This window comes from Asparagus officinalis, chromosome 9 (genome assembly GCF_001876935.1).
Source record: "Asparagus officinalis chromosome 9, Aspof.V1, whole genome shotgun sequence".
In the NCBI taxonomy this organism is placed as follows: Eukaryota; Viridiplantae; Streptophyta; class Magnoliopsida; order Asparagales; family Asparagaceae; genus Asparagus; species Asparagus officinalis.
In genome coordinates, this window is record NC_033802.1 from 1,688,666 (window position 1) to 1,713,112 (window position 24,447).

General features: G+C 35.3%; 1 protein-coding gene and 1 long non-coding RNA gene across 6 annotated transcripts; both read left to right on the forward strand.

Annotated features, from left to right (window-relative positions):
- On the forward strand, positions 1,710-10,224 carry LOC109824169. The gene is made up of 2 exons (XM_020390700.1): positions 1,710-1,983; positions 9,784-10,224. The coding sequence occupies exons 1-2, from the start codon at positions 1,843-1,845 to the stop codon at positions 9,853-9,855; spliced, it is 213 nt and encodes a 70-aa protein (XP_020246289.1). The 5' UTR covers positions 1,710-1,842; the 3' UTR covers positions 9,856-10,224.
- LOC109824273 lies at positions 15,260-24,299 on the forward strand. 5 transcript variants are annotated; one of them, XR_002242591.1, is made up of 8 exons: positions 15,260-15,856; positions 15,953-16,053; positions 16,288-16,376; positions 16,678-16,731; positions 16,825-16,902; positions 22,935-23,088; positions 23,701-23,960; positions 24,038-24,299. It is a non-coding gene; the product is annotated as an uncharacterized LOC109824273 (long non-coding RNA). The 5 variants fall into 5 exon arrangements; XR_002242589.1 differs by having other exon boundaries at positions 15,942-16,376; XR_002242588.1 differs by having other exon boundaries at positions 15,953-16,376.

Consider the following 24,447-nt stretch of genomic DNA (forward strand, 5'->3'; position numbering starts at 1 on the left):
GAAATGTTGGGGATTTTAGTTCCCTACAACCTCCGCAATCCGGAAACTAGTCCATAATCACATAAACAACCATAATCGAGAAGAACACAGAATATTTAACGTAGTTTAGTCGATCAGCTTTAACTATATCCATGGTTATCACCTTCGAAACCCTGACAAACATAAAAATTCAACATAAGAGATAATTTGAATAAAAGCATCAGAATTTGTCCAACACCAAAATTATAAAAGGATTGAGAAAACCAGCTAGAGAAGCTTAAAATAAGTTAACTTTCGAATTGAGGGGTTTACTAATCCATCTATTTAAGCAGGCGAGTTAATAAGTCCTCCATTTGTTAAAAAAAAAAGCTATACGCCTCAAGAGTAATTATTCTTAAAGACCTTCAAGTTTACCAATTTATTAGAAAACTACTAACCTATTTCTTGGCTAAAAATCCAACTTGGTCCAGGTATTGGGGCATCAAACTCAAAATGGGCCTTATTGTATTTTTCTCAATTTGATCCTTGTACTAGTATTTTATCCTCAAATTGGCCCCTACTTTATTTTTTCCCTACGTTGTGTCCCTATGGGGGCTTCATACTCAATTGCCCCTACTTTATTTTAACTTTTAGCGTTTTGTAGTTAACTCCCAAATAACTTTCAACATTACACTAAATCCCCAATAACGTCTTTAAAAAATCACAGTAAACCCCTAATAACTTTCAAAATCACACGAAACCCCTAATAACTTCCAATTCACACTAAAATCCCCCACTAACTTTTGCAAAAAAATTCTCAAAGTTAACATGGTTACATCTGATGTGGCACATGCAACCCATGTGACTTAAAAAGAACCAAAATACTCCTTAAATTATTAAAAACTCATTTATGACCTTTTTATAGTTGCAATCCTAGAAATAGAAACCTTTCATTTTTTTTATTGATTTTGCTATTGTTCGCTCATCTTAGGATCACAAATTCTAATTAATTTTTTTCTGTTGCTGAAATTATCCTTCAAAATGCCTTTTTATGTTATTTTTTGTTCTTATATACCGTGGTTACTTGCAAAAATTTGGAATCTTATTTGGGATTTTCTGCAATTCTAAAATTTATTGGGGGTTTGATGTGATTTGGAAGTCACTGGGGGTTAAGATTTTGAAAGCTATATGGGGGGTGTAGGTTGATTTTTTTTAAAGTTCATGGAGGATTTAGTGATATATAGAAAGTTATTAGGAGTTTGTTGCAAAACGTTGAAAATTAAAATAAAGTACGGGGACCAATTTGAGTATGAATCCCCGATACAGAGATTATGTTTAGAAAAAAAATACAATAGGGAGACCAATTGGAGTATGGAACTCCTGTGCAAAGACCTAAGCTGAGAAAAAAATAAAGTACGAGCACCAATTTGAACATGAAACCCTATTACAGAAACCAAGTTGACATTTTAGCTTATTTTTTACAACAGTATGCCCCTTGCTGTTGTAAAAAAAAAACTTCTAAAATCCATTGAACTTCTAACTTTTTCTCTAAAATACATTGGTTTTGTTTTTCTTCCTCAAACTATTCCAAAATCCATCTCTCTCCTCTGCACATCAAACCCAAATAACGACGGCCTATTGAAAAAAGGGGGAAATAGTAGAAAATAAAGGTAACCTCTTAAACAACTCTGTCCGCTTGCTCCTCCTCACATGATAATATATATAAGCAAATAGGGCAAATGTTAGCGGTTATGTGAGATAGTCTTAAACTTAACGGGGGCCTTAGTGAAACTTTATCCTTTTGAGTCCAGCCCGGCGATCTAACGAAGGCGCGTCTCAAAATCTTAAACCCTACAGAGAGAGAGAGAGAGAGAGAGAGAGAGAATGGGTTTTGGGGCATTTTGGGGGACTCGAGCAATGGAGATCGTGAGGAGGAACAACTCCCCTGGGCTTCTATGGAAGAAGATCAAGCTCACCACCACCCGCAAGGCCAACGCCAAGAAGCGCCTCCGCCGAGTCTGGCAGGTATCAGTCCCAATTCTAGGGTTAGAAACGCTTCAATTCGATGCAAATTTTTGTCTTTCCTGGTTCAGTTTGTGAAATTGGGTTTAGGGTCTGGTTTAGGCCTTAAAAATAGTAGTTTTCCTTTTTTTTTCCCTTCCCCCAAGCCGATCGAGAGGGCACAGAACTAAAATTTAGCCTCTATATGCTTTTGTACCGAAGAAAGGAAAAAGGAATCGCATTATAGGGGTAGAAACAAATTAGTTGTCCTCTATATGCTTTTGTACCGAAGAAAGGAAAAAGGAATCGCATTATAGGGGTAGAAACAAATTAGTTGTGGGCAGCGCATAGAGAACATGATGCATGGAAAAAGGAATCGCATTATAGGGGTAGAAACAAATTAGTTGTGGGCAGCGCATAGAGAACATGATGCATAATGCAGCTCACATGTGAATTTGGTTTGGGCAGCGCATAGAGAACATGATGCATGATAACCTTTTTCCACCACAAGGTAGATGAATGATGCTGAAAAATAAAGCACATGACACATCACAGGATTAACACACTATGCATGAATTATTAATCACAATTTAAATCATGAAGAACAAACCAAATTTATATATATATATATATATAATATATATATATATTATATATACTATATATATTAATATATATATATGCAGCTCTGGGGGACTGCGCGGTGCAAACCCTGTTATACTCCGCGCTTGGATATAAATAGAGCTTTGCTTTAGCTGCTCCGCGAAAAACTTATTATTTTTAAACAAAAGGCGTAATATGGGCAAAATAAAGATTCTTCATACTCCTTTCTCAAACTAATTCGCGACCAATTTGATTTCTCATACAAAACTCTGAGTCCAATTCCATGAAAACGATGCAGGTAATCACTAACACCGGGATAATAAATGAAGCATAAATACGAATGTATGACGAACAATAAATTGAATTTAAAATATAATTAATAGAAAACACAACATAGAAAAGATGGACGCAACTAGTGGGTTATTCAAAAAATTAACTAGTGCCCTTCTTTACTGGTGAAAAACAATTCAACGGTTAGCTTGCTCCTTAACACATACCGTCAATGAAGTTAGACATCAGTAACTAGGTGAGAATACTTGGAAAACAGCCTAACTGATATTACATCAATCCAAAAAATTAGAAATTATCCGTGCGAACTCTAATCGGGTCACCTCCACTGCATATACTACCCATTGAAACCCAATTGGGCTAAATCAAGAAAGTTTTATAGCATCTCAATCTATGTCAGGAGCATTAGCTATGATTAGCCAACTCAATTATACATAGAATGTAAATTAACCAGTAATGAGTTTCTCGAAGAGGCTTGCCGCTGGAATGAAGATGAATTCATTTATTAAGAACCCTACACCTGCAATTTTATTACACTTGAACAGCCTTTTTCTTACGACTTAGAGATAGGAACCTAAGGAATTCTAAGTTACACATTATTGCATCAGGCTCCTTGAGCAGTACCGAACGGTGTATAGAATTATAGGTTTTAGATATTAGTCCCTCCAAACCTTAATAATCCTACATTAGTTCCTCAATCTAAACTTCGTTATGAGTTCTCAAATCTTAAATTCTCACAATTGGCTAGTCTCAAAAACCAAAATATCCTCTCTTTTTCTCAATATCTATCCTCTAAATCCGCTGAACCTGAAACTCCTGCACATGCCCCCTACTCATTTGGCTACTTGACCATACCTCATCATCAATCCTATCATCATTCTCCAATTTCAACCCCTCTCCCTATTGCCCATCTTCAAAAAAGATGTAGCAAGAGGAAAAAAAAAAACAAAAACTTTTATTAATCCTGAGCAAGACCATAGAAGGTCAGCAGAGAGAGGAGGCTGATGATGGGGTGGTCAAAGGCAGGTGAGTATGGGGCTGCAGTGGGAGTTAGGTTTATGGATTTAGGATATTCAAGTTGGAGGGTGTGGGGGGGGGGTGTTTTGGTCATTGATGGACCAAATTGCAAGATCCTTAAGATTTGAGGGACTCATGAGCAATTCATAGATTTGAGGGATGAATATCAAATCATTGAAGATTTGAGGGACTAACATTTAAATATCGTGTCCATAGCCGCTTACTAACCACAAATACAGATAAATATACATATTTGCCTCACTAAGGAAAACTTATATTCCTATCTGTTAAAATCGAATATATATACAAACATACATGCGAATATATACACGGATATACATGCCAACACAAAGCGGATATGAGAATACCAAAAAATATTTGAAGAATTTTATTCATGTAGTGGAAGAGAATTTATTAATATGTTCTTTATATCTGAAAGGCTAAGATTAGATCTGTTGATCAAAATTAACCTTAAGTCCATTAATCTAAGGATTAAAACTATTGCAAAACATATATTCTGATAGGAGTTTGATGCCCGCTTAAAATGAACAAAATCCACGAGTATTAGAAGGTGCATATGCTCAAGTTGGACTAGAACAAATTTTAAAGAAAATTTCAATGCAAAGCAACAAGGTTGTATGTCATCTGGGTCAAAAGGCACCAAAATGGGTAATACATCAGCAATTTTTTTTTAAAAAAGATCAGTACAAATTATATATGACGTGTGAGTAAATATAACATGTTCTTAATAACCTATTTCACCATAAGATTGATGAATGATGCTAAAAGGTAAAGTGCACGTGCCACATGATTAACACAAGTTGCAGGAATTATAAAATACAACTATACAAGTCACAATTACAGTCATAAAGGCAAACCAAATTAATATATTATCTAGTAGAAAAAACTTATCGGTTATCTAAAAACCAAGAGTTCACACTTCGACATCTCATAAAGTTATTCACGATATGGAAGGCAAAAATATAGTGTAACTCGTGTCATAAAATCAACCACATAAACAATAAAGTTTAAGCAAGGAAGTTTTAATTTTAAGTTCAAAGTGTGACATGTGAACAGAATGATATAGTGAAACAATCACCAAGTTCTGGCTGTAAATCAAAGGATTTTAAGTCCACACACAATATCATAAGTTGATGTTTACTCGTTATCACCCCCCAAATCTGCCACCTCCTATGTTAATGTTATTTTCAATTCAGGAATCTTCCTCTTCAATTAAATTCTCATCTAGTGAATTTGAATAGAATATTCATTTTCTTACAAGAAACTTAAGCTTATATCTATTCCTCTATAATAATGGGAGGACCCAATAATCACTATTCGTGCTACAGTAAATTGATGCAACATTATTCTGTAGTCTATTGGAGATATTGAATCCCACGATTCATAAACCTCTAGTTTTCTAGGAATTTTAGGGATATACCCCAATACTAATATGATTTTTTTCTATCTAAAGCGCAAACATCCTCAGGGCGAGATCTGGGACCCTACATTACTGCTGTGGCTTTTTCTTGGCTGCTTTCTGAGTTATGTTACCTTGATACTTCTATCATGAAGCTATACTCGTAAGTCGTACCAGACACATAGCTAACACGTTCCCGTACCTAAACCTCATGGCACTCCTTGGATATATGCATACATTTATTCAAACATGTACTCAATTATAGTATATACTATATATGTTTTAATTTAAAATACTTTCCATACACTTCTTGAATATATATCCTACACTTCACGACCATTTCTTCAATATTCCGTAGACACAGGTTAGGTTTGTTTCAGCCTATGCCCAAGTTCAAAAGTACAATTAAAGGGTCTTAGAGTCCTTGTATAGTTCAAAAACGACCACTTTCCAGTTTATAATAATAAACATAGTTAAAGAAATTTAAAAAATGTTATAGGAATTTTAATTCTAATGACTTCTGAATTGAAAACAATAATTAATATCATGTAAATTACTACTTCCAATACATATATGTAGCCATTTCTCCGTTCCCTACATTGTAAAAATATGTTGTGTCTGGTATCCATACCCACACCCATACCCATACCGGTGCCCGTTTCCGTGCAACTTAGGTTCTGAGTCATTTGTGCATGCTTGCTAATCTGTTATAAAAGGTGTTACTAAACTTCTAAGGGGGAGTATACGATCCTCCTAAAGGTCTCTTACTCCTTCACAGTTTTAGCCATTTTTAATTGTTCAAAAGAACCTATATACAAATGTTTGCTACATTTATCTTGTTCCTGTTCGCCTACTTCTAAAATGCTTTTCTATCGTTTCGCCAGAGTCCAGCCATTACATTTATTATGTCAGGCATATATACCTTAGGCACGATCGTTTCTAAGGACCTTCTTTTTTGCTTCTTCTGACATTAAGTTTGTGTTCATCATGTATACCTCCTAGAGCTGCTGATAGGCTCATCAAGCTCAAGAATCAGCTAAAGATGGCCTCAAAACTTTGTTTAGAGTTGTTCCATGACATAACTAACCTAAGCTTGAACGTGGGTCTAAGATTAATAAAGTGAACTGAATGCACAAGGTTGAGCATAGATGAGTCATCTTAACTTTTGCTTGTGCTCAGCTCGTTAATGGTTCATATGGTCTCAGTTGATGTTCAGGTTCAGCTACCGAAGCTCAGTAAGTTGGGAATTTTTCTGGGTCCTAAATTCAAGTTAGTTAATAGTGTTTCAAATTTCTTTGTACTGTAATTTTCTAGATCTTCTGATAACCTAAATGAGCTGAGCTTGAAACAAAAGTCTGCTTGCTAAAGTAAACATATAGGATGAAGCATAGCAGGGACCAGTTTATATTCATCCTTGACTCGTTAATACTTTATATGTGCTTTTCTCAGGTTTAATTCAGCTGTTGAGGGTATGCTAATTAAGTTGAGAATATTTTCATATCCTAGTTTCAAGTGAGTTCAATTGCGGTTCATACTGCTTTCCAGTCAAATACTTACTTAATTTCTTTTTTATATTCCTAAAGTAACTTAATTATTTTCTAGAGCCACTCGCTAACTCAAATAAAATTTACCCAACATACTATAGTATATTACATAGTAACTTGCGATAGTGTCAGAATAAGATTTGATGCTCACTTTCATTGTTCGTCTGCTCATCGTTTTTCTCTTTTGCTTATCCATTTTTTGGCACATATTCTTAAAATGTATTTGCTACTAATCGTCTGGGATTGTATATATGCCCAAGGCTGAGCTGAGGCTTATGCAGTAAGCTGAATGAATTAGCTGGGACAACAATTGAAGCTTCTTTAACTAATTGAACAAGCACAAATAAAGCCTTAGACATTACAAGAATTGTTTTTCTTATTTTATTATAACATCCTGGAATTAGTTGTAATTGCTAGTTTCTTTCTATTTCTGTCATGTTGATGTCACACAATATATTCTTCAATTATCATGCTGTGCATTTGTTCTCAAATTTAGTACCATATGCTATGCTACTTTCTCAAATTTAGAGATGTATTTTGCATGCAGATCTTTAGCTCTGGTATATTTACTCTTGTGATTTTGATCGAATAAATACATCAGCTATATATACGTTCATGACTTGTCATTAATATGGAGTAGCTGTCTCTTAATCAATTGGCCTCACTGTTTTTCTTTGCTTCTAAAATGCTTTTCTATCGTTTCTCCATAGTCCAGCCATTACATTTATTATGTCAGGCATATATACCTTAGGCACGATCGTTTCTAAGGACCTTCTTTTTTGCTTCTTCTGACATTAAGTTTGTGTTCATCATGTATACCTCCTAGAGCTGCTGATAGGCTCATCAAGCTCAAGAATCAGCTAAAGATGGCCTCAAAACTTTGTTTAGAGTTGTTCCATGACATAACTAACCTAAGCTTGAACGTGGGTCTAAGATTAATAAAGTGAACTGAATGCACAAGGTTGAGCATAGATGAGTCATCTTAACTTTTGCTTGTGCTCAGCTCGTTAATGGTTCATATGGTCTCAGTTGATGTTCAGGTTCAGCTACCGAAGCTCAGTAAGTTGGGAATTTTTCTGGGTCCTAAATTCAAGTTAGTTAATAGCGTTTCAAATTCCATTTTACTCTAATTTTCTAGATCTTCCGATAACCTAAATGAGCTGAGCAAATGTTATAGGAATTTTAATTCTAATGACTTATGAATTGATAACAATAACGAATATCATGTAAATTACTACTTCCAATACGTATATGTAGCCATGTCTCCGTACCCTACATTGTAAAAATATGTTGTGTCTGGTATCCATACCCACACCCATACCTATACTGGTGCCCGTTTCCGTGCAACTTAGATTCTGAGTCATTTGTGCATGCTTGCTAATCTGTTATAAAAGGTGTTACTAAACTTCTAAGGGGAAGTATACATTCCTTCTAAAGGTCTCTTACTCCTTCACAGTTTTAGCCATTTTTTATTGTTCAAAAGAGCCTATATACAAATTGTTTGCTACATTTATCTTGTTCATGTTCGCCTGCTTCTAAAATGCTTTTCTATTGTTTCTCCATAGTCCAGCCATTACATTTATTATGTCAGGCATATATACCTTAGGCACGATCGTTTCTAAGGACCTTCTTTTTTGCTTCTTCTGACATTAAGTTTGTGTTCGTCATGTATACCTCCTAGAGCTGCTGATAGGCTCATCAAGCTCAAGAATCAGCTAAAGATGGTCTCAAAACTTTGTTTAGAGTTGTTCCATGACATAACTAACCTAAGGTTGAACGTGGGTCTAAGATTAATAAAGTGAACTGAATGCACAAGGTTGAGCATAGATGAGTCATCTTAACTTTTGTTTGTGCTCAGCTCGTTAATGGTTCATAACTTCATATGGTCTCAGTAGATGTTCAGGTTCAGCTACCGAAGCTCGGTAAGTTGGGAATTTTTCTGGGTCCTAAATTCAAGTTAGTTAATAGTGTTTCAAATTTCTTTGTACTGTAATTTTCTAGATCTTCTGATAACCTAAATGAGCTGAGCTTGAAACAAAAGTCTGCTTGCTAAAGTAAACATATAGGATGAAGCATAGCAGGGACCAGTTTATATTCATCCTTGACTCGTTAATACTTTATATGTGCTTTTCTCAGGTTTAATTCAGCTGTTGAGGGTATGCTAATTAAGTTGAGAATATTTTCATATCCTAGTTTCAAGTGAGTTCAATTGCGGTTCATACTGCTTTCCAGTCAAATACTTACTTAATTTCTTTTTTATATTCCTAAAGTAACTTAATTATTTTCTAGAGCCACTCGCTAACTCAAATAAAATTTACCCAACATACTATAGTATATTACATAGTAACTTGCGATAGTGTCAGAATAAGATTTGATGCTCACTTTCATTGTTCGTCTGCTCATCGTTTTTCTCTTTTGCTTATCCATTTTTTGGCACATATTCTTAAAATGTATTTGCTACTAATCGTCTGGGATTGTATATATGCCCAAGGCTGAGCTGAGGCTTATGCAGTAAGCTGAATGAATTAGCTGGGACAACAATTGAAGCTTCTTTAACTAATTGAACAAGCACAAATAAAGCCTTAGACATTACAAGAATTGTTTTTCTTATTTTATTATAACATCCTGGAATTAGTTGTAATTGCTAGTTTCTTTCTATTTCTGTCATGTTGATGTCACACAATATATTCTTCAATTATCATGCTGTGCATTTGTTCTCAAATTTAGTACCATATGCTATGCTACTTTCTCAAATTTAGAGATGTATTTTGCATGCAGATCTTTAGCTCTGGTATATTTACTCTTGTGATTTTGATCGAATAAATACATCAGCTATATATACGTTCATGACTTGTCATTAATATGGAGTAGCTGTCTCTTAATCAATTGGCCTCACTGTTTTTCTTTATCATTGTTCTTCATTTGAGTTCTTAATTCAAAATCCTGCTGCAGAATGAGGCCGTGCTGAGGGCTTGTGCTGAACCACCAGCACCACCAAAAACATCACCATCAAGTGCTTCTTGAGTTGGTTGAAGGACATGAATATCAAGCAAACCAAAAGGTGCTGTATACCTCAAGAGCGACTCTATTGGCTTCTTGGTTCCTAGCTTCCTACATGAGTTGAGAGGGTGTCAGTTTGGTACCGTTATTTTGACACTCTTTATCTCGTCATAGAATAATTTAGCGTATGTGACATTTATCCTTCAATCACTGTTCTGCATTGCATCATGATCAACTACAAGCCTCTAGCTTATGACATTTTTAAGCATGTTTTGATTTTAAAATTTGTGTTTATTCATCCCCCATTCCATCTTAAATTATCTATGTATCTGTTTGGGGAAATCAATAGCACCCCAAGGTTGCATGTTTTTTTCCGAGTAGTCTTACTTTGCAGTTATGATGTTCATTACTTCCTTATAGTAATTTGCAATTTAATAATTCTTTAAGCTGTTTGGCTGAAATTGACTGAAGCTAAGTTCTTTGTGAAGCAGACTAATTGATTACCAAAAAGGGACTGAATGATTCACTATTTCTCTACTTTTTGAGGATTTAGGTCATATATGCTGCATCATTAAGTTAGTGGTGTTAAGTGTTTTGATGCAACATTTATGTATTACAACTTGGTTCTCTGTTGAAATTCTTGTTGTAGTTCCCTGTTGAAGTTCTTGTTGTCTTCCTCCATTTGTATCATTTTTTATTTATTTGCAATAGTTTAATATTGTTTATCAACATTGCTTAAGCAATGGTGAAAGAGGTACAAGTCTCTCTAGAAGAAGTATCAATATATCCCATGCTGAGTGACAGGGGGCTTCAGCTGGCTGATGCTCTGGCAACAACCTTCAACAAACACACGTGATCTCATTCACATAGTAGAATGCATTATTCATATTACTTGCTCTGACATTTCTGTTGCAATTGTTCGGTAGCAAGTAAAATGACATCAACTTAAGCTTCCTTAAACATGAAGAAAAAAAAACAATAATTACAAGCTGTTTGGTGTGCGGAAAATTACAATTGTAATTGTAGTTGCAATTTGCAAAACATTAGTTCTAGTGTTCGCCATTTGTTTCGCTGAAAACTGTAGTCGCAAAATAAGGATCACTTTTTGGGTTAATTGTACATAAACCCCTTGTAGTACCGCTGTTTTGAACTTACTAACGCTGTAGTTTTATTGTTGCAGATAAACCCCTAGGGTAATTTTTTTTTTGGAGACTCTTCTACTCTAGTCGAAATTATATAAAGATTGCCTTTGGGTGAAATTAGTGAGTCTACCTGAGTCTGAGGGAAGGAGAGTCAAAAAAATTTAACCCGGATCTATCTACAACAATGACACTACAGTGTCGTAAGTCCAAAACAACGATATTACAGGGAACTACGCAGCAATTAACCCTTTTTCTTTTTTCTTTTTATGCAAAATTGACCTTTGCCTAATTTTACAAAAAAGTGATTAATTGTAAATAGGTTATAGCTATATACTGAAACAAACAGCGCAATTGTAATTGCAACTGTCTTTTGCAAAATCAGACAACCTTTTGGTTGCTTTGCTTTATGTATGTGTATATATAGGATTATAGTACACAAGTAAGCTAATATGTAATGCATTGAACCACTACCACTTTATGGTGTGATTCTTGACATGGGGTTTTCTTATTTTGATTAAAAAGGGCGAGCGTAACAAAAGTGGTAGTAAAGTTTGTCACTCTTCTCTTTCCTCTTTTCTATTGGATTACATGGAAAGGCATCTCCATGTGCTGTCCACATGCTTGGTGACTGTACACTGTCCTAACTGCCCCCATTGCCCCCACCATTTCCTTTCTTCTTCTTCTACTTCCCTTCAACTTATCAAACTCTTTCTTTCATTCAATTCAACCTCCTCCCATCCTCATTCTTTCCAACAAGCTCTAGAACTGCAGAAGTGAATAGTCCCACATCGGTTGTGTGAACGTATATGGTATCAGTGGTTTTGGGAAATAGTTATATAGTATTGAGTTTGCGACCTTGTGGAAAATCGTCGCTTGGGGCATTATTGTTTGAATTACTCGCGATGTGACCGCGAGGTTTATCTTAATGATCACTTGTATAACAAGAATATGTAGTTATCAAGGTTGATTAATACAGACTTAGCTCCTTTAGAATATATCCCCGACAAGGTTGTGTTACGATTTGGGTTTCGATTGGTCAAAGCGATAGAAAATTGGTAACAAGTGAAGAGGCCAAATCAAACCTATTAAACAACTCTGTCCACTTCTACAATGTCTTTTTTATTAGTAATAATAATCTGGTCATGTTAGAAAAGGCTCGAATAATAAATTTAGAAATGATAAGTTAAAGGCAATATTGATAGTGTCGTGAGAGAACACACCAAGGGCTTTAGTTGGAGGTCGGATCCCAAAACCACACTCACAAGAAAACTCTGGTCGGCAGTTCTTTTAAGCACAATGCCATGGCAAGCACGTAACACTTCACAGTTACATAAGCTTATGAGCACAGAAACTCACCCGCTTGCTGTCACACCCAGCTCTTCACCCCTCACTCAGGGGACCCACGTCGTATTTTGACTGTAGTTATGTTTACTAATCGCTTTTGTTATCTAGTATAGAAATTTAATTTTGCTATTCCATCCCGGCTTTCCTTTTCTCCAAGGTTCTCAAAAAATCTTTTTCATCATTATTGGAGTCCATCGCTGTTGTTGTATGTTTATTTATATTTTTTGTACCTGTTGTTTACAAGACAAATCAAGAATAAAAACACGATAAGAAGAGTTAATTAACACCGTCCATGAATTTAATATTCATATCCTTGCTTAATTTGTATTGTTTTGCGAAAATGCATTACGGGTTAGATGAGCAGTGAATCTACTCTATTATTGACTGAGCTTGGTGTCTCTCCTATGTGTTGTTTTACCTGTAATTAATCTTTGAACTTGCCTATTCTTGTGAAGGTTTAGTTAGGTGATGCTGTATCTGTTTAATTATATGCATTCATCTATTCATTAGCTAAATATGCAGAAAATCAAGGTGCCTTGTTGTTATGTTATTACAGCTACAAAAGGGCTTGCATCATGAATTGAAAGTGTAATCAACCATTTGTATGATTTATAATTAGAAAGCTTGAAGGCTTCTTATGGATTGTTGTTTCTTTCCTTGGTTTTGGTTATTTGTGCATTTCAAGTTTCCCATGTGCTTCCATCTCCTTTAAACTTGGAGGTTTGCTATTAATTTTTTTGTAGCCCCACACAATGAATATATATAGGCTTGCATACTATAGATAGCCTATTAGTTGCCTTAGTCACTGTTCATGGAATGATCTCATACCGCAAGCATTGAAGTATGTCAAGCTTTTGGCTCTCCATCGTGGCTTTTGCATATTATTCAAATCTTTTGCTAATATCATTTGTGTTGAGGACACCTCTACTTAGTAAATAGCACATGATATAAGATCATTGAGAACTGCGATCAATTTGTTAAAGTTATAAGATTCATTAGTCTGTGTAGTTGTTAACCTACTGCTTTGCGTTTGTAATCTCAACTATAAAGTTATGTCTACGGTTGCTCATGCTGGTTCTCGTTTGATTGTTGCTTGCAGTACTATTATCATCAAATGTATTTGTTTTTGAGGTTGCTGAACTACCTTTTCTCTTAGAATTCGAGGTTATTCACCTCAACTGGTTCTCACATTCATTCTGATGCCTCCATTAATCGCCACAATTTACTTGTTGGATGCCATAATTTTTCTTCAATTGTTTATTTTCTTTCTTGTGGGAAACTATATATTTGCAAATTACAACATCGTCTTAATTACCAGTTTGAAAGCCTCTCCTTTCCTTCTTTGTTCGGGGAATAGAATATAAAATTCTTCCTTCCCCATACCAATCCTTTTCGAAGAATTCAGGATTCATCCTAGGAAGTTTATCCCGAATCCTAAGCAGGGATAAGTCTGCGCCTAACACGCGCTGCCGGTTTAGTCTTTTTCCGTACAAAAAGACACCAGGGTTCGATTCTGGGGTATTCTATCCTGAAACCTAAGCAAGGATAAGTCTGCGCTTAACCCGCGCTGCCGGTTAGTTCTTAACCGTTAAAAAGAACACCCGTTCACATATTCAACATTGTGACAGGTTGTTATTAATAACACCAAAATCCATGCCTTACACGCATGGGGAATTTCATCCTGAATCCTAAGAAAGGATATGCCGACGCCTAACACGCGTCGCCGGTTTAGTCTTTTACCGATTGAAAAAGACACCAGAGTTCGATTCTGGGGTATCTCATCCCGAAGCCTAAGTAGGGATAAGTCAACGTCTAATACACGTTGCCGGGTAGCCTATTCCCGTAACAATGGCGAAGCCTATGTATTCAACATCATAGCACAAAGTCTCAGAGAATTCACTCTCTTAGCACAACGTTACATGCGGAACGGATTTAGACAATCCGCATGCTAGCCCGACTCAAACGGTAGTCGGTAAAGGCTTATCAAACCCGTTGAAGGCTGGGGGTTAGCCAAAAACCCTAAAGTCAACGCCTAACACGCGTCGCCGGGTAGTCTATTCCCGTGAGAAAGACGAAGTCTACGTATTCAATATCGTAGCACTAAAAGGGTTAACTCTTTTAGCTTAACGTCACATGCGGAACGGACTTGAACAATCCGCATGCTAGCCCGACTCAAACGGTAGTCGGTAAAGGCGCATCAAACCCGTTGATGGCTGAGGATTTGCCAAAAATCCTATAAATACGAAAGTCACTGACGCATCAGCTCCATTAGTTGGTCTTGTGACTTGAGCATCCAACGACGTTCGAAACCCTAAGGTCAACGCCGGACAACGCGTAACCCTAGGTCAACGCCAGTCAATGCGTTGCGAGCAAAAATTCAACGTACTACGTTTGAAACCCTAGGGACAACGCCGGTCAACGCGTAACCCTAGGTCAACGCCAGTCAACGCGTTGCGATCAAAAATTCAATGTACGACATTCAAAACCCTAGGGTTAACGCCGGTCAACGCGTAACCCTAGGTCAACACCAATCAATGCGTTGCAACGAAAGAATCACTACTCCGAAAAGTATACGAGTATAAACTGCTTCTTAAATACTCCGAAAAGTATACGAGTATAAACTGCTTCTTAAATACTCCGAAAAGTATACGAGTATAAACTGCTTCTTAAATACTCCGAAAAGTATACGAGTATAAACTGCTTCTTAACACTCCGAAAAGTATACGAGTATAAACTGCTTCTTAACACTCCGAAAAGTATACGAGTATAAACTGCTTCTTAAATACTCCGAAAAGTATACGAGTATAAACTGCTTCTTAAATACTCCGAAAAGTATACGAGTATAAACTGCTTCTTAAATACTCCGAAAAGTATACGAGTATAAACTGCTTCTTAAATACTCCGAAAAGTATACGAGTATAAACTGCTTCTTAAATATAATTCACGTAAATGCCCTTTTTGGTTTTACCCTCTTGGGAGGTTGAGAAGCTCACTGGAGTGGGACGTTGCTTGCAAAATTTAACCAGGCCCACCCTCTGGTTAACCTCTTAACCCTAACATTGACCAAAGTGCGAAGACCTGATCAAAAAAAAAAAAATTTGAGGTCTCTACAGATTTCTATGAAAAATCGTGAATTTGTTATGATACGCACTATGGGCATGACTGCGTATCATAAAAAAATTTTTTTTTGAGGTCTCCTTATTCCTCTTTCAGTTACACAAAATTTCTATCAAAGAATTTCAGTTTCTAATCTGTGGTTTGCCTTTGAGATCATCCGTTACCTAAGCGCCTTCCTCTCCGCTGAAGCCGAAGAGTTCATCTGTTAATCTTCTCGCCGTCCCACGAACTTCCACTCACTCAACAGCCATGACTGCATTATCTCATCCTCAAATCTCCTTATCTCCTCATTTCCTAACCCTAATAATTCGATCCGTACTCACAAAATACCAGCTCCCTCCCCAAAATCGAAGAAAGAAGCCGACTTTTCTTCTCGAACTGTTCACTGCTCGGCGGCGAACAAGTCCTCGCCGTCCGCTGAGGTCAGGCAATTTCTTATTTCTCAACCTTTGAATTGAATTTACAGGTTTTTTTTTGTTCGAATTGAATTTACAGGCAATTTCTTAGTCAACTTGCAGGAGGCCGGGTCGTATTGATCTGTGAAGCTGGAGGCTCTGCTCATGTTGTGTATTTGATAATATAGACGGATTCCATTGGTTTATGTTACTCGGGAGGACAGGTACGTAAATAGGCCATTTAGTGAGGTGGAAATTAATGCTGAACACGAACGACCACCACTACCAGGAATCTTTCACAAGTGGATGGATGATCATCTTAATTTCAAGTAATTAATTGGGTCTTCTCCTTGACCTTGAGCAATTAGATGGACGGGAACCGAATTCCCTTAAATCTCATGGTTTAGATTGTCATTTTGATACGCCTACTTGATCCCTTAAATCTCACAAAATACCAGCTCCCTCCCCAAAATCGAAGAAAGAAGCCGACTTTTCTTCTCGAACTTTTCACTGCTCGGCGGCAAACAAGTCCTCGCCGTCCGCTGAGGTCAGGCAATTTCTTATTTCTCAACCTTTGAATTGAATTTACAGTTTTTTTTTTTGGTTCGAATTGGGAAATTAACTACTTTAATTTGGGATTCGGGAGAGGAATACGCTAGCTTGATTGAGTTGGTATATCTGATCCTAAGTTTTAATGAACGGCGGATTCATTCTTCTTCGTCTTCACTCCTCTATACTAAACCCTAGATCTAAGCTTTAGTTATGCTCAATTCACCGTATCCCCTTTTAGTTTTTCAATCTTCTCATTTTGTTCTAATAATTTTGCCCAAATTCTCGATTTTCTACAGATTCAAGCGACAAGCGTTTAAATATACGAACAACACCTATATTGCGACTATAAAGTAAGTTTAGTTTACTTGAATTCTTTTATTTTTCAGGTTGTGATTTCGCATGTGATTTTTTTAATTTTTTAATATGATTCTGATTTGGTTCAGAAGAAGCGTTCGTCTTCTTTTCCCGCGCAAAATCGCTTGAATCCGGTTAAGGTCACCACTAATCTCACCAGAGGCCAGGTATACCTTTCCTCAATTTTAATTTTAATTTTTTTACTTTTTTTCTTCCGATGAAATTGTTGATAGCACCCTAAAAATGGGAGCTATTTTGTCTGTATATTGGAACTTAGCTGTAGGATAAATTAGGTCTGCTGTGGCTGTGATTGAATGCCAGTTTGTAAGATAGGTCATTGAGCACAGGGAAAACTCTAGGGGTCCATAGATTCTATTTATTTAGTTGATACGTGCAAATGATTTCCCTTAGATGACTGGAAATTATGAATTAATTGCTATATCAATTCTGTTTTGATCAATCTAATATCAATTGTGTAACCAATAGATTGAAGATATGAATTAATTGCTATATCAATTCTATTAAATATATTTATATCATGACTTCTTAATAATGCAATAGCTACTCCAGACAGAAATACAGGAGCCCCTTTAACCAATAACCATTACTTGAGAAAACCTGTTCAGTAGTCCTCTTAGCAATAATTTGACTACATTTTTTAACATGTAGGGATTTTTTAAAAATATATTTTTTTCCCCTAAGAAAAACACATTATGGTATTTTGAGGCTTTGGGTTTGCTTTTCTCTCAATTCTCCTTGGCTGCAGGGTAGTCCACGGAAAAGGGAATGCTTAACATTAGTTAGTTACCAGAAGAATGTCCAACAGAAAATAAAAGGTGTAAAATTTAAGCTATTTTCTCATCCAATTCACAGAAAGTTTCGCTGTTCAAGAATATTTAAACATAACTGAAGATAGGAATGTAGGATATAACAGCAGTCATACTAAACATGATTGTCCATAAACATCATACATATTTTAGCGATCAATTTTCCACAACCTCACTGCATTGCACACTAAACTACTCTTAACGCAGAAGACTGGACATTATTATAAGAAACATACTATACAATCTTTTCAAATGCTGTAAACAATCATGAGGTGCCTTCATATATTAGATAATTTATATGTGGGTCTATTTAAAAAATTTAAACTTAAAAGTTTATTTGGCATTACATTTAAAGAAATGTCCTCAACGAGGGGTTCAAAGATAAGACATGCAAAGAGATAATACTATCAATTTGTTGTATGTAAACTGAAACATACAGAATGATGGCTGATTTTAAAGACTTGAAACAGACATTCAAACATGCGGAGAAATTAATCTGACATGAAATGAAATTATGCAAGGTACCTCAGGCTCATCTTGTTTCTCTTGGGAGGAAATATCAGATGGGACCTGCAAGTCAATCGAGAAATGCTTATCTTATTCTGATGCGTGTGTATATATACTTCGTGATCATCAATATCTGAGATTGTTTTGATATGTGATTAATTTCATTCTGATGCGTGCTCTCTGAACATGCATTGTGTTACAAACATTAAAGTGTGTCTGTTCTCTGAATGAGAAACGATAAACTTCCCTCTAGCAACCAACTTTTCTTCAGGCTTTGGCCACTCATACTTTATGATAGATTTTTTGAGACTTTTAACTAAGATTGTTTAATTCCCTACATGCATGATATGGGACTATCCTATCAAATTATAAGCACGCTATATTTTCCTGTAGTTTAGAAAGATAAAAATGTGCATATTTTTCTTGTTTTCTTGCAATAAGAGTGAACATCTACGTATGTTGAAATGCGATGAATTCTTATACTGCCATTGTAGGTTTGTACCCTTTGGTTGGAGTTGTTTGTTGTACAGTACTCTCCAATAGGTCTTCTGAATTCCTCATGTCATCTTTGGGGAAGACTCAAGGAGGAAAGCCCTCACTCTGGCTAAACATTTCATGTTCCAATGGAAGGCATTGAATAAATCAGATATTATTATGCTATAGGTTTTCGATTTATTTCCTACTCAAGCTAAGAATAAATACAATAATTTGTTACATACTTACATCTAGAATTCACCAGGTTTGCATTCAAATCGAGGAGACAGTTTCAAATACCCATGCAAAGCATGTCATTGGGATTTAATATAGTAAATGGCTTTGATGACGACATTGGAATACTTCAAATTGACTAAGCATTTAATCGAAAATTGTAGAGATAGGTTTGATGAAATTAAAGTTTATCTTATGAAATCGTTCTTCTGCATTCTATAATTATTTTGTGCAAATATTCAGTTTTTTCTTTTACGTAGAATTCTAAGCAATATTCTGAGTGAACCACCTGACTAGCTTTGATGCGTGGTCTCTGAACATGCATTGTGTTACAAACATTAAAGTGTGTCTGTTCTCTGAATGAGAAACGATAAACTTCCCTCTAGCAACCAACTTTTCTTCAGGCTTTAGCCACTCATACTTTATGATAGATTTTTTGAGACTTTTAACTAAGATTGTTTAATTCCCTACATGCATGATATGGGACTATCCTATCAAATTATAAGCACGCTATATTTTCCTGTAGTGTAGAAAGATAAAAATGTGCATATTTTTCTTGTTTTCTTGCAATAAGAGTGAACCTCTACGTATGTTGAAATGCGATGAATTCTTATACTGCCATTGTAGGTTTGTACCCTTTGGTCGGAGTTGTTTGTTGTACAGTACTCTCCAATAGGTCTTCTGAATTCCTCATGTCATCTTTGGGGAAGACTCAAGGAGGAAAGCCCTCACTCTGGCTAAACATTTCATGTTCCAATGGAAGGCATTGAATAAATCGGATATTATTATGCTATAGGTTTTCGATTTATTTCCTACTCAAGCTAAGAATAAATACAATAATTTGTTACATACTTACATCTAGAATTCACCAGGTTTGCATTCAAATCGAGGAGACAATTTCAAATACCCATGCAAAGTATGTCATTGGGATTTAATGTAGTAAATGGGTTTGATGACGACATTGAAATACTTCAAATTGACTAAGCATTTAATCGAAAATTGTAGAGATAGGTTTGATGAAATTAAAGTTTATCTTATGAAATCGTTCTTCTGCATTCTATAATTATTTTGTGTGAATATTCAGTTTTTTCTTTTACGTAGAATTCTAAGCAATATTCTGAGTGAACCACCTGACTAGCTTTGATGCGTGGTCTCTGAACATGCATTGTGTTACAAACATTAAAGTGTGTCTGTTCTCTGAATGAGAAACGATAAACTTCCCTCTAGCAACCAACTTTTCTTCAGGCTTTAGCCACTCATACTTTATGATAGATTTTTTGAGACTTTTAACTAAGATTGTTTAATTCCCTACATGCATGATATGGGACTATCCTATCAAATTATAAGCACGCTATATTTTCCTGTAGTTTAGAAAGATAAAAATGTGCATATTTTTCTTGTTTTCTTGCAATAAGAGTGAACATCTACGTATGTTGAAATGCGATGAATTCTTATACTGCCATTGTAGGTTTGTACCCTTTGGTTGGAGTTGTTTGTTGTACAGTACTCTCCAATAGGTCTTCTGAATTCCTCATGTCATCTTTGGGGAAGACTCAAGGAGGAAAGCCCTCACTCTGGCTAAACATTTCATGTTCCAATGGAAGGCATTGAATAAATCGGATATTATTATGCTATAGGTTTTTGATTTATTTCCTACTCAAGCTAAGAATAAATACAATAATTTGTTACATACTTACATCTAGAATTCACCAGGTTTGCATTCAAATCGAGGAGACAGTTTCAACTACCCATGCAAAGCATGTCATTGGGATTTAATATAGTAAATGGCTTTGATGACGACATTGAAATACTTCAAATTGACTAAGCATTTAATCGAAAATTGTAGAGATAGGTTTGATGAAATTAAAGTTTATCTTATGAAATCGTTCTTCTGCATTCTATAATTATTTTGTGCGAATATTCAGTTTTTTCTTTTACGTAGAATTCTAAGCAATATTCTGAGTGAACCACCTGACTAGCTTTGATGCGTGGTCTCTGAACATGCATTGTGTTACAAACATTAAAGTGTGTCTGTTCTCTGAATGAGAAACGATAAACTTCCCTCTAGCAACCAACTTTTCTTCAGGCTTTGGCCACTCATATTTCATGATGATTTTTTTGATGAAACACACTTCATTTATTAGGAAATGGCTTTGATGACGACAATGAAATACTTCAAATTGACTAAGCATTTAATCGAAAATTGTAGAGATAGGTCTGAAAAAATTAATGTTTATCTTATGAAATTGTGCTTTTGCATTTCATAATTATTTTGTGCGAATATTCAATTTTTGCTTTTACGTAGAATTCTATGCAATATTCTGAGTGAACCACCTGACTAGCTTTGATGCGTGGTCTCTTAGCATGCATTGTGTTACAAACATTATTATCTTGTACCTCTCATTGTCTCAATAATACCTACTTGCATTACCCTTCAAGTTAATATCGTTAGCATGCATGAGTTAACCATCTCGATTTTGTCTGATACTCCTAACAATTCTTGGATTTTAGTAGTAAATGGACTTGTATACTCATAGGGTAATTGAATCTGCAAATCTCGAACGCTCCTAGAAATGGACACTTCAACAGGAAAGATTCCATTTCCAGGAATTTCTCATGAACTAAATAAGGGTTTAAATAACTGCTATGTGTTTACTTTTCTCGACTATTGAATGTTTATTATAATAAATTGATCATTTTAATGAGTTTTCTTGCCTAACGCACTTCATTGCCAACCTGCTATGTGCGGAAATGCTTGCATGAAACTGATAAAAATTAAGATTACCTCTTTGTAAACATTCTGAAAAATTGAATTGTTTAACCAGTGTTGTTACATTTTTCTTAATAAAGCTTCTTAATAATCTTTGGTTTGAGCTTTGAATTGTAACGCGGTTTAGAAATATTCACTCCAGCTAGGATGGCTTTTTCAAATTCACTTCATTCAGGAACATGACTCATTTCTTTTGCATCCAAGCAAATGAGCATTGTTTTCAATCATCAATGCTTATTTTTCTTACTTTGTATTGTTCTGGTCCCAATGTTATTTGTTAGCCCTGCTAAAATTTTTTTATTGACTCTTGAATATGCTTGCAAATAAATTAGGTTTATGCAAAATTTCAAACATCATTATGGTAGTTGAAACTCATTTTTTTTTTTTTATTTATTGTTTATTAATGTAATCATTATCTGTTTTATTTAGAAATAATTGTTTAGACCCTTGGAAGCATGAATATGGCGTGTAGGCATATAAACTCCCTTTACTATTATAATTATTACAACATATATTGAAATATCAAGTTGTTGTGTCTCCATGTCATACTTTTTGAATAATAGTCTTGTCCCATGTCTGTGTCATGCTACATGTTTACTTGCTAACAAGGAAGCATAGTTGTTTGGTTGTTTGCATATACAATTTGGGGGGGGATTTATTTTTCAATTGACCAGTAAGGTTTAACTACTCAAGGCTTTCTGACAAATTGTTATAGGAAAGGATTCTTGTAGTGAACCCAAATTGCTCTTGTCAAGATTCTACCGATTGTTCTGTTCTGATGGTAAACGTATAATTGGAATCAATTCTATAGTCTAAATGAGAAACTAAAACTTAAATTGCACCTGTGTTGTTAATTTGAGTTATTGTTGCAACAATTCTTCATCTCAATGCGTTGCTTCTTGTTCCAATGTATTCCAGTTGATTCACCTGCGTACTATTTTTCATATGCTTTTAAGATGATAAACTGATGAATGTTATTTGTTAGGACAATTTATGAATTATTAGCATATGCACATATAGTTGTTTGATTACTATTGCATGCTTTGATTAATTATGCAGTTATTACCTTAAATTTAGCATTTAACTGTGTGAATATAAATACATATTCAGAGAATACTTGACTTTATTACTTATAACATGCATATGACCTTTTTTGTGATCTCGACTCCACGCAAACTTTTGTTGATGAATCATTTGCAAGAAGGGATTTGGATCATGGTTTTTTGTGATCTCGACTCCACGCAAACTTTTGTTGATGAATCATTTGCAAGAAGGGATTTGGATCATGGACATTTCATCTCAGATTCTATTCAACAGGGTTGTTGATGAATCATTTGCAAGAAGGGATTTGGATCATGGACATTTCATCTCAGATTCTATTCAACAGGTCAATGGCACATCTATGTTTATGTCCCTTGAGGATGGGTCTTATTGCAAAAGCGCACGGATGCCTGTTTGAACTTTATACAAGTGGTAGGCGGAAAAAGCTGCTTGCGCAAGGTGTATCTGAAAATAGGTATCATGAAAAAACTCCTGAGCAGGTATGTGCCACATGTATTGCTAAATTATTTTCATCCAAGCTAATATAACTGATTTATCATAATAACACATCTTCCTTAGTAATGATCCTTTGCATGTCATTATAAATCTATCATATTTGAAATAAAAGAGTTTTTTCTTCAGCTTAAATTTATCATTCATTCGGTTGCGTGTGAGTGATTTCTATCTTGATGAAATAATTGGTAATGCTTGAATGTTAGGGTTAATAGATGATCGACATTACGAGTGAATGTATGAGATCGTTGGAGTAATTTTTCTTGAATTATTTGTGCTTTTCAACATTTTTAGGTATTTTTCATGTATCTGTAGTGTAGAACTTGCGTTGTGAATCTCGTGATTGAGAGATTTCGTGGATTTTATGTGTGTTGATTGCTTAATTCTTTAGGTTTTTTTAAATTATCTTTTTGAATCCATAATTTACTGTTGATGTGTGAACCTAAAGTCAATCAGATTATAGGTCGAGTTTAGTCTTATATGTTTATAATTCGATTTTAAATTTCTTGAGATCTTGAAACACTTGGTTAGTTGAATTAGTTGTAACCTCTTCACTCTTTTCGTCGTAATTCGTTTGTTGCGGTCAATTTAATGCCAAGGTGGCGTTTGGGATGGCTGTGGATGATGATTGCAAGCTGAAATTCTTGGAGTTGAAGGCGAAGAAAACTCATCGTTTCATAGTTTTTAAGATAGATGAGAAGCTGAAACAGGTTGTTGTGGAGAAACTTGGTTAACCCACTATGAGCTACGAGGATTTCACTGCGAGCCTTCGTGAGAAGGAATGTCGATATGCTATTTATGACTTTGATTTTGTCACCGAGGAGAACTGCCAGAAGAGCAATATATTCTTCATTGCTAGGTAAATTACTAAAATTTTCTATAATATATGGATTTAGGTTGTGGTAATGATTTGTATTTGTTTTCCCATGTATGAAGGTCTCCATACATTGCGAGGCAACTTTACTAGATACCACATAGACTTGTGGTTTCAGGTTATATTACATACAAACTTTCCTGTTCTTCACCATGTGTTGTTGGGTTGTCGCTTGTGATTTGTTATTTTGTAAAATTTATTTGATGAATCATGAATGTATGTCTACTTGTAGCCTGACATCTACAAACCCATGACATGTAACGTTTTATGTTTAGCATGTAGGGAAGCACTTTCTTTATATATTTTTGTAGTGATTGCTTGATCCATTGGATGTTGGTGTGTTTTGAAATACACGTATGGTTTAGTGCATTCCATCTTTGGTCCTCTCATTTACCTTTGTAACCAATGGGCATTGTTATTACTTGCTTGTAAGCTTATTTTGTCTGCAGTATAACAACAAACTCTATATGTT

Bases quoted from the DNA above. Each gene is read 5' to 3' on its own strand.
- LOC109824169 (XM_020390700.1), top strand. From the start codon at position 1,843: ATGGGTTTTGGGGCATTTTGGGGGACTCGAGCAATGGAGATCGTGAGG. The intron at 1,984-9,783 runs GTATCAGTCCCA...ATCCTGCTGCAG, and splicing joins GCCTCCGCCGAGTCTGGCAG to AATGAGGCCGTGCTGAGGGC.